This window comes from Carya illinoinensis, chromosome 13 (genome assembly GCF_018687715.1).
Source record: "Carya illinoinensis cultivar Pawnee chromosome 13, C.illinoinensisPawnee_v1, whole genome shotgun sequence".
NCBI lineage: Eukaryota > Viridiplantae > Streptophyta > Magnoliopsida > Fagales > Juglandaceae > Carya > Carya illinoinensis.
This window is the reverse complement of record NC_056764.1, coordinates 4,120,440-4,136,178: the sequence shown is the minus strand read 5'-3', so window position 1 is coordinate 4,136,178 and position 15,739 is coordinate 4,120,440. Positions and strand designations below refer to the sequence as shown.

The following is a 15,739-nucleotide window of genomic DNA, read 5'->3' as shown; positions in this document are numbered from 1 at the left end:
GGTCAAACCATAGAAAGCAATGGGATTTTCTGGCAGCTTATCTTATAATAATGTAAATCATTGCTCGTGTATCTCAAAGATAATGGAAGGTGAAAGAAGCCTTTTAAACTTAGGTAAGCAAAATATTGCTAGATTAGCTTAGAATTCAAAGTGGCCCCATTTGGATAATGAAAGTATTTCATCTCATCTAATCATTATAACTTTCTCAAATTCTCACATAGAATATAATAAACAATTCAATTTTTTCAAATTCTAAAATAATAATAATATTAAAAAAAATATTCCAACAATATTTTATTCATCTCACTATCCAAACCGCATCTTAATGTTTTTGTCCCTCAAGTACCATCTAATCTGAAAGCAAGGTACTTTATTTATTTGTATATTTTGTCCTTGATTTCTAGCTTAAAGAAACTATTCTTTTAGGTCATATTGGGAGTAATGGGAGGATGCATGCCTAGGGCCTTTAAAGTTTAAACTCACAAGTCTGTTATGCAAGTCATGATAATTGGGCCGGGCAGCCCAAAATAATGGTTTTCTTAATAAAAAGGTGCTGCCAGTTCAGTACCACCACATTTTGAATCTCCATATGGCCTATGAAGTAATGGGCTCCGATTATTTTCTTTTTCTGTTTGTTCCTGCTTATTATCTGATGCACATGTGGCCCAAATCTTCCTTCAATTTGCTGAGGGATTTGGATCCGCTGGAGTCATTGACTGAGCCTATAGTGGGCGAGGGATATGCCTATAAAGTGAAATCACAACACTTTAAATATCCGAGTAAATATTTTTTAAGCAGTATTAAATATTCAATAAATATTATAAGATTCATTTTACGTGTCTATTTTTCTTATCATTGCTTTAAGACATCTCAATTCAAAACAACCTTTAAAAAAAAACAGAGAGAGAGAATGGAGAGTTCGAACTTAATTTTTCATTTCAAGAACTGGGTTATATACTATCATATTACCAGACTCTTAGGAGTTCAAAACAACTTTAGTACTTTACACTGTGAAAAATGGGCTAAAGTTTTGAGACTCAAAAATATTTGATTGTATGGAGATTTGCTCCATAGACATTTCATCCTTGTATTTGTATATGAGATGTAACTTGCCAATAATCATGCTACACGTGATAATATAAATTCTTTTTTATTTTTTAATTATCTATGGATGATCAACCTCAACTCTTAATAATTAATATATTAGCATGATCTACGTACAAACGAGTGAAATGTGACTTGAGTTGTATTATTTTGCACATGATGCGAGGGTATGGTGTTCGTAGCCATACCTATATGATACCTTAAAATAAGATATAAACGCACAAATGCAAAACATGTTTACAATACTCGGAAAATCTTTTATTTTAATGGGATACCACTTGTTAACATTTAATTTCAACTCGTTTTTAATGAAATAATTCAAGCGATAAATTTTAATTTCTAAAATCAAAAAAATTGCCAAAACAACAATTCATCAACTTAAGTATCTATTATCCAACATTTAAAATAATTTAAATATAGCATAAAATAAGTAGCTAACACGTGAAAGAGAGAATGAAAAATCATCTCGCTAATTAAAAAAATATATTTACGGTTATAGAATAGGTAAGTACTGCATACTTATTTTAAGAAAATGAATAAATATAAGATTTAAATAAAAAAATTAATTTTTTAATAACAAATTTACTCTTTTTTAAAATAAATGTATAATATTTACACAGTTTATAATTATATCTGAGATTATTTTTCACAATTATTTTTCGTCTCACAAACAATTAATTCATCCTAATAGTTTTGTAAAAGAGTGAGTCTTCGAATCTAAATATTATTCCCTAAAATAAGAGGATAATTCACCTACTGTTATATATAAACTTATTTGTATGGCCATACATAGTTATTAATTAAGACCATTGAAGTCATTAATTAAGACCATTGAAGCTATCAATTAAGACATATCTTTAGCTAACAATTAAGACTATTGAGCCATACTTACTCCTTTGTACTCATATATATATATGGGTATCATTCACTTGTATATAATCAAGTTTTGCATTGAAGAATAACTATTTCTCTTGCAATATTCTCTCTATCTTGCTATATCATTTATCTTTTAGTTTTATAACACGTTATCAGCATGAAGGTTCTGAAGATTTTGAAGTTAGTAGTCTTCTACTTCATTTTTTCAATATATTTTGGTAGTTTCCAAAATGAATATGAAATGTTACATTACTTATTATTACTTGATGAAACTATATGTTTATTCTTTTGATTTTGTGAATGTATTTCTTATTTATAATATAAACATACTTATGTTCCTGATTTATATATATATATATAGAAAATGTCAAATCTTACAAAATTGAAATTTGTTGGTCTTGACATTTATGAAAAAAATTATTTATCTTGGATTCTTGATGCTGAGATCCATCCGGATACGATGAACTTGAGAGATACAATTAATAAAGGAAATCAAGGGTCCCGGCAGGACCGTACTAAGGCAATGATTTTCATTCGGCACCATCTTCATGAAGAATTAAAAACTAAATATCTCACGATAAAAAATCCACTTATTTTATGGAATGATTTAAGGGAGAGATGTGAATACCAGAAAACTATAATCCTTCCAAAAGCTCGTCATTATTAGATGCACCTGAGGTTGCAAGACTTCAAGAATATTAGTGAGTATAATTCTACACTCTTTAAAATTAGCTCACTATTGAAATTATGTGGTAAAAAATTCACTAATGATGACTTGTTAGAGAAAACATATACTATTTTTCATACATCGAATGTGCTCCTGCAGCAACAGTATCGTGAGCGAAAGTTCAAAAAATATTCTGAATTTATATCTTGTTTTCTATTAGCTGAGCAAAATAATAAGCTTTTGTTAAGAAATCACCAGTCACATCCTACTGGTTCTATATCATTCCCTGAAATGAATGGTACTAGATTTACACTGTTTTCAGAAACTAATGGTGCATCTTTTAAAAGAAACCGAGAGTGTGGACGTGGTAGGAAAAAATATAAAAGTGAAGGTCCTAAAAGCGACCACACTAAAAGAGATAATAATAGATATACACCGCACTACTATAAGTGGTTCAACTCAGAGAATGATATAGGTCCTCAAAACAAATTTATAAAAAAAGATGAAAATGGATGCCATAGATATGATATGACTGGACATTGGTCTTATACCTGTCGTACATCTATACACTTGGTTGACTTATACCAAACTTCTAAAAAAGAAAAAACAAAAAAGTTTGAGACAAATTTTGCTAAACCATCAAATGCCTTAGTTTCTATAGATGGAGAAGATATTACCAGCCTTAATGTTTCTGATTTCTTTGAGGATTCTAGTGGTAGAGTTGATCATTTGATTGGTGATAAAAGTGTTCATTTTTAATTAATGTATTTTCTTTATCTTATTGTAATTTTTTTTTTATATTTTGCAATATTTTGTAATAATGAAAGTTTTATATATTTTGTAGAATCATGAGTCTTGTTGATGAACTTTTTATCTTTGAGATGAATAATAGAGATATATGTCTGACTGACAGTGCTACAACTCACACAATTCTTAAGGATAAAAAATATTTTCAAAATTTAACATCGAGTAAAGCTTACATTCATACCATATATGGTTCATCGAATCTAATTGAAGGCTCCAGAAGAGTTTATATTGTGTTGCCTAATGACATCAAATTTTATATTAATGATGTTCTATTTTCTTCATGATTCAGAAGAAATTTATTGAGTTTTAAATATATACGTCGTAATAATTGTCATATTGAAACCACGAACGAAGATAATAAAGAGCATCTTCTCATTATTAAAATAATTTCGAGCCAGAAGCTCGTATTAGAAAAACTGTCTGATCTCTCATCTGGATGGTATTATATAGAAATGAGAACAATCGAATCACATGTGGTAATGCACAAGAAGTGCATTGACTCCAAAGTATTTATGGCTTGGCATGAGCGCCTTGGACATCCAGGATCAATAATGATGAGACGAATAATTGATAATTCGTATGGGCATTTCCTAAAGAATCAAAAGATTATTTTACCCAATGAATATTCATACTCTACATGTTCTCAAGGTAAATTAATTATCAAATCATCTATCTCAAATGTTGTTTTTGAATCTTCATCATTTTTACAAATGATTCATGGAAATATATGTGAGCCTATTCAATCATCAAGTGGACCATTCATATACTTTATGGTTTTAATTGATGTATCAAGTCGATGGTCACATGTTTGTCTACTTTTTACTAGAAATATTGCATTTTCTAAACTTCTTGCCCAAATAATTAAATTATGAGTACAATTCCCTGACTATCTAATTAAAACTATTCGATTGGATAAAGCAGGTGAATTAAATCTCAAACTTTTGATAATTATTGCATGTCAATAAGAATAGATGTCAAACATCCAGTTGCCCACACACACACTCAAAATGGTTTAGCTGAATTATTAATTAAAAGGTTTCAGCTAGTCGCTAGACCTTTACTCATAAAATCAAAACTTCATATTTCTGCCTGAGGACATGCTATACTTCATGCAGCATCGTTGATTCGAGTTAGGCCATCAGTATATCATAAATATTTTCCATTACAGCTTGTATTTGGTCAGTAACCAAATATTTCTCATCTTCGTATTTTTTGATGTACGGTATATGTTCCAATTGTACCTCCACAACGTACAAAAATGGGCCCTCAACGTAGACTTGGGATATATATTGGATTTGATTCTTAATCTATTATTAGATACCTTGAGCCTCCTACGGGAGATATGTTTAAGGCACGTTTTGAGAATTGTCATTTTGATGAATCTATTTTTTCAACATTGGATAATGAGAAGGAAATTATTTGAGAAAATAAAGCCATTTCTTAATTTGATTCTCGTACAAATGAATGTAAACTAGAGGTTCGAAAAATTATTCATTTGTAAAGTGTTGCAAACTAATTACCGGATGTATTTACTGACACTAAAGGTGTGAAAAAATCATATATTCCTACTGTTAATATTCCAGTAAGGATTGCAGTCCCTGAATGACAAGTTGTCAAAATAGTAATAGGTAAGTCTAAGATACACCTGAAGTATGGACGGCCTATTAGTGCTAGGGACAGAATTCCTCAGAAGAGAAAAATATAAAATAAATTTGGTATACCTGAAGAGTCCGTACCCACAACACATGCCATAAGAATAATTGATGCTCTTGAAGAGACTAAATCTCCTGAAAAGGAACCTTTTGAATAGGTATTTAATGAAATTTCTTTCCTTGAAGAGGGACAACTACCTGAAAATAACGAGATCTCGATACATTTCATAAGTATTGGAGAAATTTTAAATAGAAATAAAATTATTGTCAACGACATATTTTCATATAAAATAGCCCTTGACATTATTAGAAATAATGAAGAAATTGAGATAAGAATTGTCGAAAAATGTCGACGTAGAAATGACTGGCCAAAATGAAAATCAGTTATTGAAGCTGAATTAAATTCGCTAACAAAGCGAGAGGTCTTTAGACTAATTGTACAAATACCAAAGGGTGTAATGTATGTTGGATATAAATGGGTATTTATACGTAAGCATAATGAGAGCAATGAAATTGTGCGATATAAAGCACGACATGTTGCACAAGGTTTCTTATAGAAACCGGGAATTGATTATGAGGAAACATACTCTCCTGTTATGGATGCAGAAATATGAGTACATCCAGAAATATGTATTCTATTAAATTTCAAAGATCTTTATATGGGTTAAAGCAATCCAGATGCATGTGGTATAAACGCCTTAGCGAATATCTATTGAAAGAAGGATTTGAAAATAATTCAATATACCCGTGTGTTTTTATTAAGAAATCAGACTCCGGATTTGTTATTATTGCGATTTACATTGATGATCTAAATCTCGTTGAAACTCTTAAAGAGATCAGAAGAACCGCTACATATTTAAATAATGAATTTGAAATAAAAGACCTTGACAAAACAAAATTTTATCCCGGACTGCAGCTCGAACATTTGTAAAATGGAATTCTAATTCATCCGTCAAATTATACAAAGAAAGTCTTGAAGCACTTTTACATGGACAAATCTCATCCCCTGAGTACTCAAATGGTTGTTCGATCACTTAATATGCAGAATATCCATTTCGTCCTTGTGAAGATGATGAAAAAATTCTTGGTCCTGAAATATCTTATCTCAGTGCAATTGGAGCCTTGATGTATCTTACAAATTGTACTCGGCCTGATATTGCATTTTTAGTTAATTTACTTGTAAGATATAGCTCTGCACCAACTCAAAGACATTGGAATGGCATTAAATATGTCCTTCGATACCTTCTAGGCATGGTTAATATGAGATTTTTTATCAACATGGATCAAGTACACAATTAGTTGGATATGCGGATGCAGGTTATCTTTCAGATCCACACAGAGGTAAGTCTCAAATTGGATATATATTTACCTATGAAAATTCTGCTATATCATGGAGATCTGTTAAGCAAACACTATCTGCTACCTCTTCAAATCACTTAGAGATCATTACAATTTATGAGGCAAGTCAAGAATGCATTTAGTTAAGATCAATGATTCAACATATTCAAGAAAAGTATGGTCTTCCAGTAATTAATGATAGTTCAACAATTTTATATGAAAATAATGCTACTTGTATTACTCAAATTAGATAAGGATATATCAAAAGTGATAGAACCAAACATATTTCACTTAAATTCTTTTATATCCATGAACTTCAAGAGAAAGGTGAAATTAATGTCAAGCAGATACGGCCAAGTGATAATCTAGTAGATTTATTCACAAAAGTATTATCAACTGCAACATTTAAGAAAATTGTGCAGAACATTAGAATGCAGAAACTTAAAAACCTATTATCATGAACTTTTCAGGGGGAGAGATGTCTTGAAAACTTGTGCTGATTCTATTCTTTTTTCTTTGCTAAGGTTTTATCCCACTGGGTTTTCCTTTGCAAGGTTTTAATGAGGCAATCTTAAAACATTTGGCGATATATATAAATATTGTACTCTTTTTCTTTTGCTATTAGTTTTTTTTCATTGGATTTTTTTTTTTCAATATTTTAACGAGACATATTTTTTATGTATGGTCATTCAAATTGGGAATGTTATGTATAAACTTATTTGTATAGTCATTAATAGCTATTATTTAAAACCATTGAAACCATCAATTAAGACCTATCTTTAGCCAACAATTAAGACCATTAAGTCATATCTACTCCTTTGTACTCTTATATATATAGATATTATTCACTTGTACATCATTAAGTTTTGTATTGAAAAATAATTATTTTTCTTGTAATATTCTCTCTATTTTATTATATCATTTCTCTTTTAATTTCATAACACATATAATTTTTATTTATTTTTAATTCAATAGATAGATTTAAAAATAAAAAATAAAAAATCTTCGCCTTTCCGGGATACCATTGAGGTGTTTTGAACTTTTGATACCTACACAGACTCCATATTCAAAGTACTTAAAATGACGTGGCAATTTAATCTTATCCAAAACTTTTACTAGGATTGTTCCAAGTGGTACACACGTGTCAATAAAAAAGAGAGCCACGTAGAAAAAAAAAGACATAGTTGGAGAGTACTTCCCAGCTTCGTGTTTTTGTCCAATTTAGCACCTTCTAGAGAAAAACGATTGGGTGAAGTGGGCTTGAGATTTCTCAAGTGACAGCTGTGTCATTGAAGCTGTACGAACACGTCAACGGCCGACAGGCGGTTGCCGACATCAGGAAGCTTTCACACCTCATTATATCCAGTCAACACCAGCAGAATTCATGTCATCTGAATAATGTGATTTTTAATATTTTATTACTCTGTGCTTTTTAGCTGCCGGTTACCCGTAGAAGGAATAAAATTTGGTACGAGGTTAATCCTCCAAACATTAGATTCACCTCACCTTACAATGCATGCACATTCATCATTGCTTATTTTATTTTTATAATTTATTTGTAATTAATGCGGTTAATTAGACTTAATCAATCAAATCAAATGTAAAATTAAAAAATAGATATTTTTGTTTAAATAATACATTGAAGGTAAAATTAGTTATTAATAATAATTATTTTTTATAATTATTTTAATATAAATCGCACAAATATTAATTTAGTCATTGTGTTTTAAAAGATTGACAAATTAAGTAATCAAAGTATCTTATCTTTTGTATAAAGGAAAATTGATAATTTACATCTCTTTTATAGCTCTATATTAAGGGGTTGAGTGGATATTGAAATAAAATAAGAAGGTTTTAGATTAAAATTAAAAGTTAAATAAAATAATTTTTTAAATATTATTATTATGTTTATATTTGAAAATGATGAATTGTTTATTATATTTTATGTAAAAATTTAAAAAAGTTATAATCATACGATAAGGTGATTTCTTAATCTAAATAATCCCTAAATAAATGATAGTTTTATAAAATTGAAATTTATTTTTTTTAAGAAATAACTTTCTTGCATTCGTTGATTGTAAAAGAGTTTTAGACGTCAATTAATGAATGGTATACAGGTAAAACCTATTTTTAACCATTTAATGGCATATTATGAGATGTTGAAATAATGATAAATAAAATATAATTAAAACATGATATATAGTTTTTTAATTATTTAATATTATATCATAAGAGAGTGGAATGATATAAATAAAATATAATTAGAACATAATATCTAGTTTTTCAATTATTTAATACTACATCACGAGAATGTGAAGTGATGATAATTTTATTTATCTAGTTTGTCAATCATTTAATATTATATCATAAGATTGTCAAATGATGATGAATAAAATAATGGTGTTTGAGTAATGCTATATATTCATGGCGTGTGTGAATGCCTGCACATTCCATTTTGAAAAAGCGAATCCCCACCGTGTGAGTTATATATATTTAAGATAAAGTTTTATTGCTCAACAAGTCTTACAACTTCTCAATATAAGTAATTGACTGAATACATGTTAAAATTTCTTCTAAACCTATGAAATCTTCTTGAAGAGATAATGCTTATAGAGTAAGGATGCGAGCAACCTAATTAGCTTCTTTTCTTACATGGACAATTGACCAAACAATAAAAGAATTAAGCCAAGTTTTGGCATCTTCAATTAACCAACCTGCCTATAACCAACCATTGTTCTTCATAGTAAGATTATTCACCACTTGTAAGGCATCTCCCTCAAATATCAATGATCGAATGTCCAAGTCCTTACAAAAATTTGCAGCAGTCATAACAACGTAAGATTCACCCACCCAAGGGCTTGCATATAGATTTATGTAGGAACTCAAAGAACCTATCATCTAGCCTTGTCCTTACCGAGTGATCACTCATATGCCAATGTTACCATTCTCCTTATCAACTCTAGCATCTCAGGTTTTAAAAAACTAATTTGGAGGCTTATTCCATTTATGATGAATTTGTCCGATGTGCTATTGAGGTACCTTTTGGAGAATGTGTGCATTTTAAAAACCTAGCTAGTCTTCTTTTGCTTCATCGATGATGGAATTAAGATGTTTGAATTTTTTTCCATGAATGAAATCATTTCTTCTAAACTATATCAATCTTGCTGCTATTGTTTCCTCTAATTCATATTTGTTGAGAGTACTATAAAGCTTGCTCCAAATGTCCAAAAAAGATTTGGCCATCTTTTGAATTTTTTGACTACCTTGACACCAAACATATCGAGCTTCTCCACAACTCCAAATGGCATGCCTTACTGATTCTATGTAAATTTTGCATATAGGTCCCAGGACACCAATCACTCTCCACAATTTTCCTTTTACAAAGGTTGGAAAGTGTTGTAGAGCAACTTAACAAGCTCTCTATATGAACATCTTGACTGCATTTGAAACCTTCAACTTCCGTATTGCTTTCCAAGCAAATTCTACATTCTCGTCATCAGAGCAACCCCCCTGACTCTTAAGTTTAACGTCTTTATGTAAGTGATAGGCACTTTTTACAAAAAAAAAAATGCCATCCTTTGTATAGTGTCACACAAGATTATCATCCATTCTCCCGATACAAAGAGGAATACTTTGAATAGGATGAGCATCTTGAAAGGAAAAAAGGTTGCTTAACTTTCTTATATTCCATTTGTTCAGATCAATTTCAATCAAGGCAGCAACCTTGGCATCTTCATTATCATTTGGACTTGGTGATTGAATCATCAAAGAATGAGACTTGGGAATCTACTTGTCTTTTCAAATTTTGATTTGACTTCAGTTTCTTATCCTTTATAGCAGACTCTCTTTATGAAGTTTTTTTCCTGTAATTATACTCCATCATGAGTTTTAAATAGCTCAAATGTTTCTATAGACTGTACAGAATTTACATATACTAAAATTGTACAACTAATTGTATAAATATTCCAATTGAAAATACAAGAGGAAGTTGAATAAAAAACTTTAGTACTCAATAACCAAAATTCAAGCATCCCGGCGGCCAAGCCGCCAAAGCCATGTAGCTTCAAACTTAAGCACCATTTGCTTGTAACATTGTCCTGAATATTGTCAATGTCTTGGAGTTTTTGCAAATTATATTTTGATTTGCATGCTGTTTTTAAGGGTTTGAATCTTTTTAAAAGGCCAAATTCATTAATATTCACTAACCCATTAGAATATCCAAAAAAATTGTCCAAAGAAAGGAACAAATATATTAGAAATTATGCAAATATATATATATATATATATATTGCAGATGGCAAATAAGCAAATCACGTCTTCGTTGGGTCATAGAAGCAGTCAAAACTAAAATTTTTGTCTAATCATTTCCATAATGCTGACACAATGGGATCCAGTTTTTTTTTTTTTTTTAAATGAATAATATATTTTTAATTTTTTGTAATATTACATAATAATATAAATAAAAAAATAAATATTTCTCACATGTCCATAAGAATGAAATTATAAATTTTGTTTAAATTTAAAATTCAACTTATCTTATCTAATCATTACAATTTTTTTAAATTTATAAATAAAATATAAATATCAACTTTGATCTCATTCTAACTGACTATCAAAAACATAACCAACTATCAAAAACTCGCATAATTCTGTTGCCGTACCAAGTGGCTGACAAGAACCATGGGCATTGGCAGCTACGAGCCTAGGAGCGCCCAGCTTTTATTTGAAACAATTAGCGATTAATTTATATATTTATTTTTTTAAATAAAATTTTTACATATAATAATTTTTATATATTTATTTTATATTTTATTAATCTAATTAATTATATTATTTTTTTAATATAAAATATTAAAAAATAATAATTATAATCGTGAGTGCTTAAATGTCACATAATTATTTTTAAAAAAATAAATAAATACGAAAGTTATATTTTAAAAAAATTAATTTTTTAATAATAAATTTTATTTTTTTTCAAAACGACTATATAATACTTACGCATTACATAATTATATATAACATTATTTTAAAATATTTTTTTTAATTAATCATATTAATAAAATGTATAAAAAATATGTAAAAGTAATCTTAAGTGACGTAAAAAAATTTAAAGTCTCCAAGTAATTATAGGATTGTTATGATTACAAATATTATTTTTTTATTATCCGAAATTCCTTTTTTATAGTATCCTTCTTTTAAGTCTCCTGTGATTTGTTTTATTTTTCCGTTCTTTTAGTACGTGATTGCCTTTTTTCTAGGAGTTTGTTGCTAATTTATTGGGATCAGATTGCATTCGAATCACGTTTTGTAACTTATTTAAGGCATGTAGTGAAGTTAAATTTTGTTTCTTCTTAGGGTTATTAATATTTTTAAGAGTTTCCTAATTCTCTTTCTTTCAATTTTTTTTTTTTTGTTATAAGTTTTTATTAATTACAATTATTTTTTTTCTTTTTAAATATCAATTACTATTTTAACCGAATGCAATCTTAAAACTTAATTGGTGTATTTAAATTCTCGGAGACTTTTTATGGGATTTAGCCAAGTCAAAAGTCAAGCTTTGAGAATGACTTTTTGGAATCGGAACTAGTCTTTGGCGGCGAAGAATCCAATCATATACCGCGCATTACAAGTAGATAAATACTAAAGCGATTATTTAAAAATAAATTTATAAATTAATATAATTTTATGTAATATGTTAAATTATAAAATTAATTTTATTATAAAATATATTTAATAGATCATATAAAGTTACGTTTAATTTATGTGTTTATTTGTGTATACTCTTTTTGTATATGTATCACTTTTTTATTTAAAAAGTTTATATTTTTAGAATTAACAATATTTCAATTTTAGAATAATTATTTTAAAATTAAATTTATTTTTTTTAAAATGATCTGTACAAAATTTACACACTCTAAACCTATATATAACTTATGAATAATTTTACATATAATTATAAAGTACGTAAATATCAAGTAATCATTTTTAAAAAGAATAAGATCTATTATTAAAAAATTAATTTTTTTAATCCCATATTTTATTTACTTTTTTCAAAGCGATTATACGATAATTATATAATTCACAGTTACAATTATATTTTCTCATAACTTATATGCTCATTAGTGCAACTACGTGGGGATCATTGAGAATAAGCATCTAAAGAAGTTTTAGAAATCAGGATTTTCTTTCAACACGTTTAAGGCTAAAACACACAAAAAAACAAAACAAAACATAACATTTATACATTATCATGATTGGAATTAGATTCTATGGATCACTTTGGAGAGCTATCGGTTGCTCAATGACAAAACTTCATTGTTATTAGGTCGGTCTTGAAAAGCTTTAGCTCATTATCATAATGGTGGCTTGGAGGGTTCAAAAAGACACTCTATAAACCAAATTATTCAATATTCTTTTAAGGAAAAAAAACCCCTTGTTGATGAATAGATTCATAACACATGCTTAAACTTTAGTAGGGCTTTTAAAAGTAGCGACCAGTTCCACACGGCATTCATGATATCATAGTGCATGCATCATCCTCATCCTAGAATATTTCATTTTTTATTATTTAATTAAAAATAATTTTATTTACAAGTATGCATAGATAATGCATCTATTAAAATATTTACCTGTCATTATTTTAATTTAAAAAAATTTTAAAATTTTGAATCTTACGAAATAAATATTATTATTTAAATGATACGTATGATATATTTTATATTAATTTGATAATATAATAACTCTTTATTTATTTATTTTAAAGAAAAGGGAAATCAAAGTTTGAATGATACCTCTTACTGCTAAAACACTATTATATAATGGTTTAAAATTAGGATTGAGTAACTCCAAAATGGCAAAAAAATAGGGGGGGAAAAGAGGTGGGAGTCAGCAAATTGTCGTCTAGTGAAATTGGGGGGGTTACTGCAGTTTCAATGACAAAAGGAAGGAGAGAAAAAATAAAACAAAAACAAAAATAAAAGTAAAACACCCAATAAAAGCTAAAACGTGTTGATTTGGGGAACTTGAGTTGGGCCCAACACCCAACACAACAGAAAATTTACCCCTAATTTCCCGTACCATAACACCCTGCACCTCCTCTCTCTCTCTCTCTCTCTGTAACTCTCCGTAATATATATAGCTGTGTGTATATATATATATATATAAATAGCAGAGAGTTCCAAATCTCCCACCAAACCCCATTTGTGAAATCTCCAAGAAAGTGAGTTCTCGTATATTGACGCTGTTTATTTGAGTCTACATCCAAACGAAAGCGAACGATGATGATCCCGCAGAACGAGCCCTGGACTAGTCAGAATCAGCCGCCCACGACTCGCTGGACCCCCTTGGAGGACAAGCTCTTCGAGCAGGCTCTTGTTCTCGTGCCCGAGGAGCTGCCCGACCGCTGGCAGAAGATCGCTGAGCACGTTCCCGGGAAGTCCGTCAGGGACGTCATGGAGCACTATGATGCTCTCGTCCACGACGTGTTGGCGATCGACTCTGGCCGGGTCGAGCCCCCCAATTACTCCGATGACTTGGATGTCGCCGCCGGGTGGGACTCGTCGAGTCAGATCTCTTTCGGGTCCAAGCCCAAGCACTCCGACGCTGAAAGAAAAAAGGGGACTCCTTGGACCGAAGAAGAGCACAGGTAATCCCAAATATTCTCTCTTTCTTTCACTCCGGAACTTTTGTTGTTCCCCAATTTGCTTGACCGTCTATTTGGTGTGAGAGAATGGAGTAAATGAAAGAAAAGAGAAATTTTTTATTTTCAATTTACGGATGGGAATTCAACTAAACTGTTAAACAGAGCAGGACTTTGAGAAAGATTTTGTTTTCCAAAAGTTTTTTCCTGTTTTGGATGCCTGACAAGGTGTTCACTTTTTTTAGTTCCCTTTTCCCCCCGAACCTTTTTCTTTTTTCCAAAACGATTTATTTACTTGCCGAGAAATGGAGGGAAAATAGAAAGTCGAAGATTTTGAGTCTTTTTGTTCCAGTATTCGGTCACTTGGATTTTTATAACTGAAAACCAAATAGTATATGATTCAAGATTTGGAGTTTCTTTTTCAGCCAACCCCTTTCTAAATCTTCTTGGGCAAAATAATCTTGTTTGGTCTTTGAAGTTTAATAAGAAAGTTTCCACCATATTCTTGTGTGGAAGCGTTTGTGTTTTCTTCATCTTCTGTCTTCAAAGACGTATGTCAATATTTTGTCGGAAATTTCCTTTGTTTTTGGGCGAACCAGAGAAGGCTTATGGTGTTTATAGTTCTTGTTTCTGGGTGTGTGTTGTTTCTATTCTCGTTGTTAAATTCAATAGTGGATATATACAATGGCTATTTGGCATTTTGTCTAATTCCAGAAAATGCTTTTGACAGTTTAAAAATGTTTGAGATACACGGATTAGGTGTTTGGGATTTGCCTAAATGAATCGATTTTGTTCCACCAGCATATGATCATTACCATTGATCCCAAAACCAGATTCAAATGTAATATTGCAATGCCAGTAGAGCTAGATTGTATTGTTCTCTATTAGAATGTATTTATTGTTCTGGCAACTGATTTTCCTTTTGGCATCATAACAGGTTATTCTTGGTCGGGCTGCGTAGATTTGGCAAGGGTGATTGGAGGAGCATCTCAAGGAATGTAGTTGTGACAAGAACGCCTACTCAGGTGGCTAGCCACGCTCAGAAGTACTTCCTTCGCCAGAACTCAGTGAAGAAAGAAAGGAAGAGGTCAAGCATTCACGATATCACCACAGTGGATAATAGCTCGGCGGCTTTGCCTGTCGATCAGAACTGGATTCCTGCACCAGGTGGTGTCGCCCAACAGGCACCTGCTTTGCCACAGTTGAACATGCACGGGCAAGTGCCGGACCAAGGGGGCTCATCATATGGGTATCAAAACTTTGGCTTTCAAATGTAAATATGCACAGGATAGCAGCTACATGCTCTGTATATAAAGCAAGCAGTTTTAATTTAGCAAATCCAATTTGTAAAGTTTTATGCATGTTTTTTGTTAGGTGGTAAATGATTAGGAGCATTGCAAAGTGAATTTAGTAGCATAGGTAGTGATCAGAAGTCGTTAAGCGAATCAAATAAATGAATTTAGTGGCAAAGTGAAACTTTTAGAACAAACTCCATGATATTTGAGGTGCTCATCTGATCTTTAGTTTGATTGGGGATGATCTTTATGGTGAATGTGATTTTAGTATATTACTTGTGCCAGATGGTACTGCGTTGAGTATTTCAAATTTTTAGGGTTTTATGCATTGAATAAAGACTTTATGGTGTTTGAATGTTTA

At 30.4% G+C, this 15,739-nt stretch overlaps 1 protein-coding gene across 1 annotated transcript; it reads left to right on the top strand.

Moving 5' to 3' along the window:
* The first annotated feature begins 13,561 nt into the window (after positions 1-13,561).
* Positions 13,562-15,739, top strand: LOC122291597 (transcription factor DIVARICATA-like). Its single transcript, XM_043099400.1, has 2 exons — positions 13,562-14,089; positions 15,021-15,739. The coding sequence occupies exons 1-2, from the start codon at positions 13,722-13,724 to the stop codon at positions 15,358-15,360; spliced, it is 708 nt and encodes a 235-aa protein (XP_042955334.1). The 5' UTR covers positions 13,562-13,721; the 3' UTR covers positions 15,361-15,739.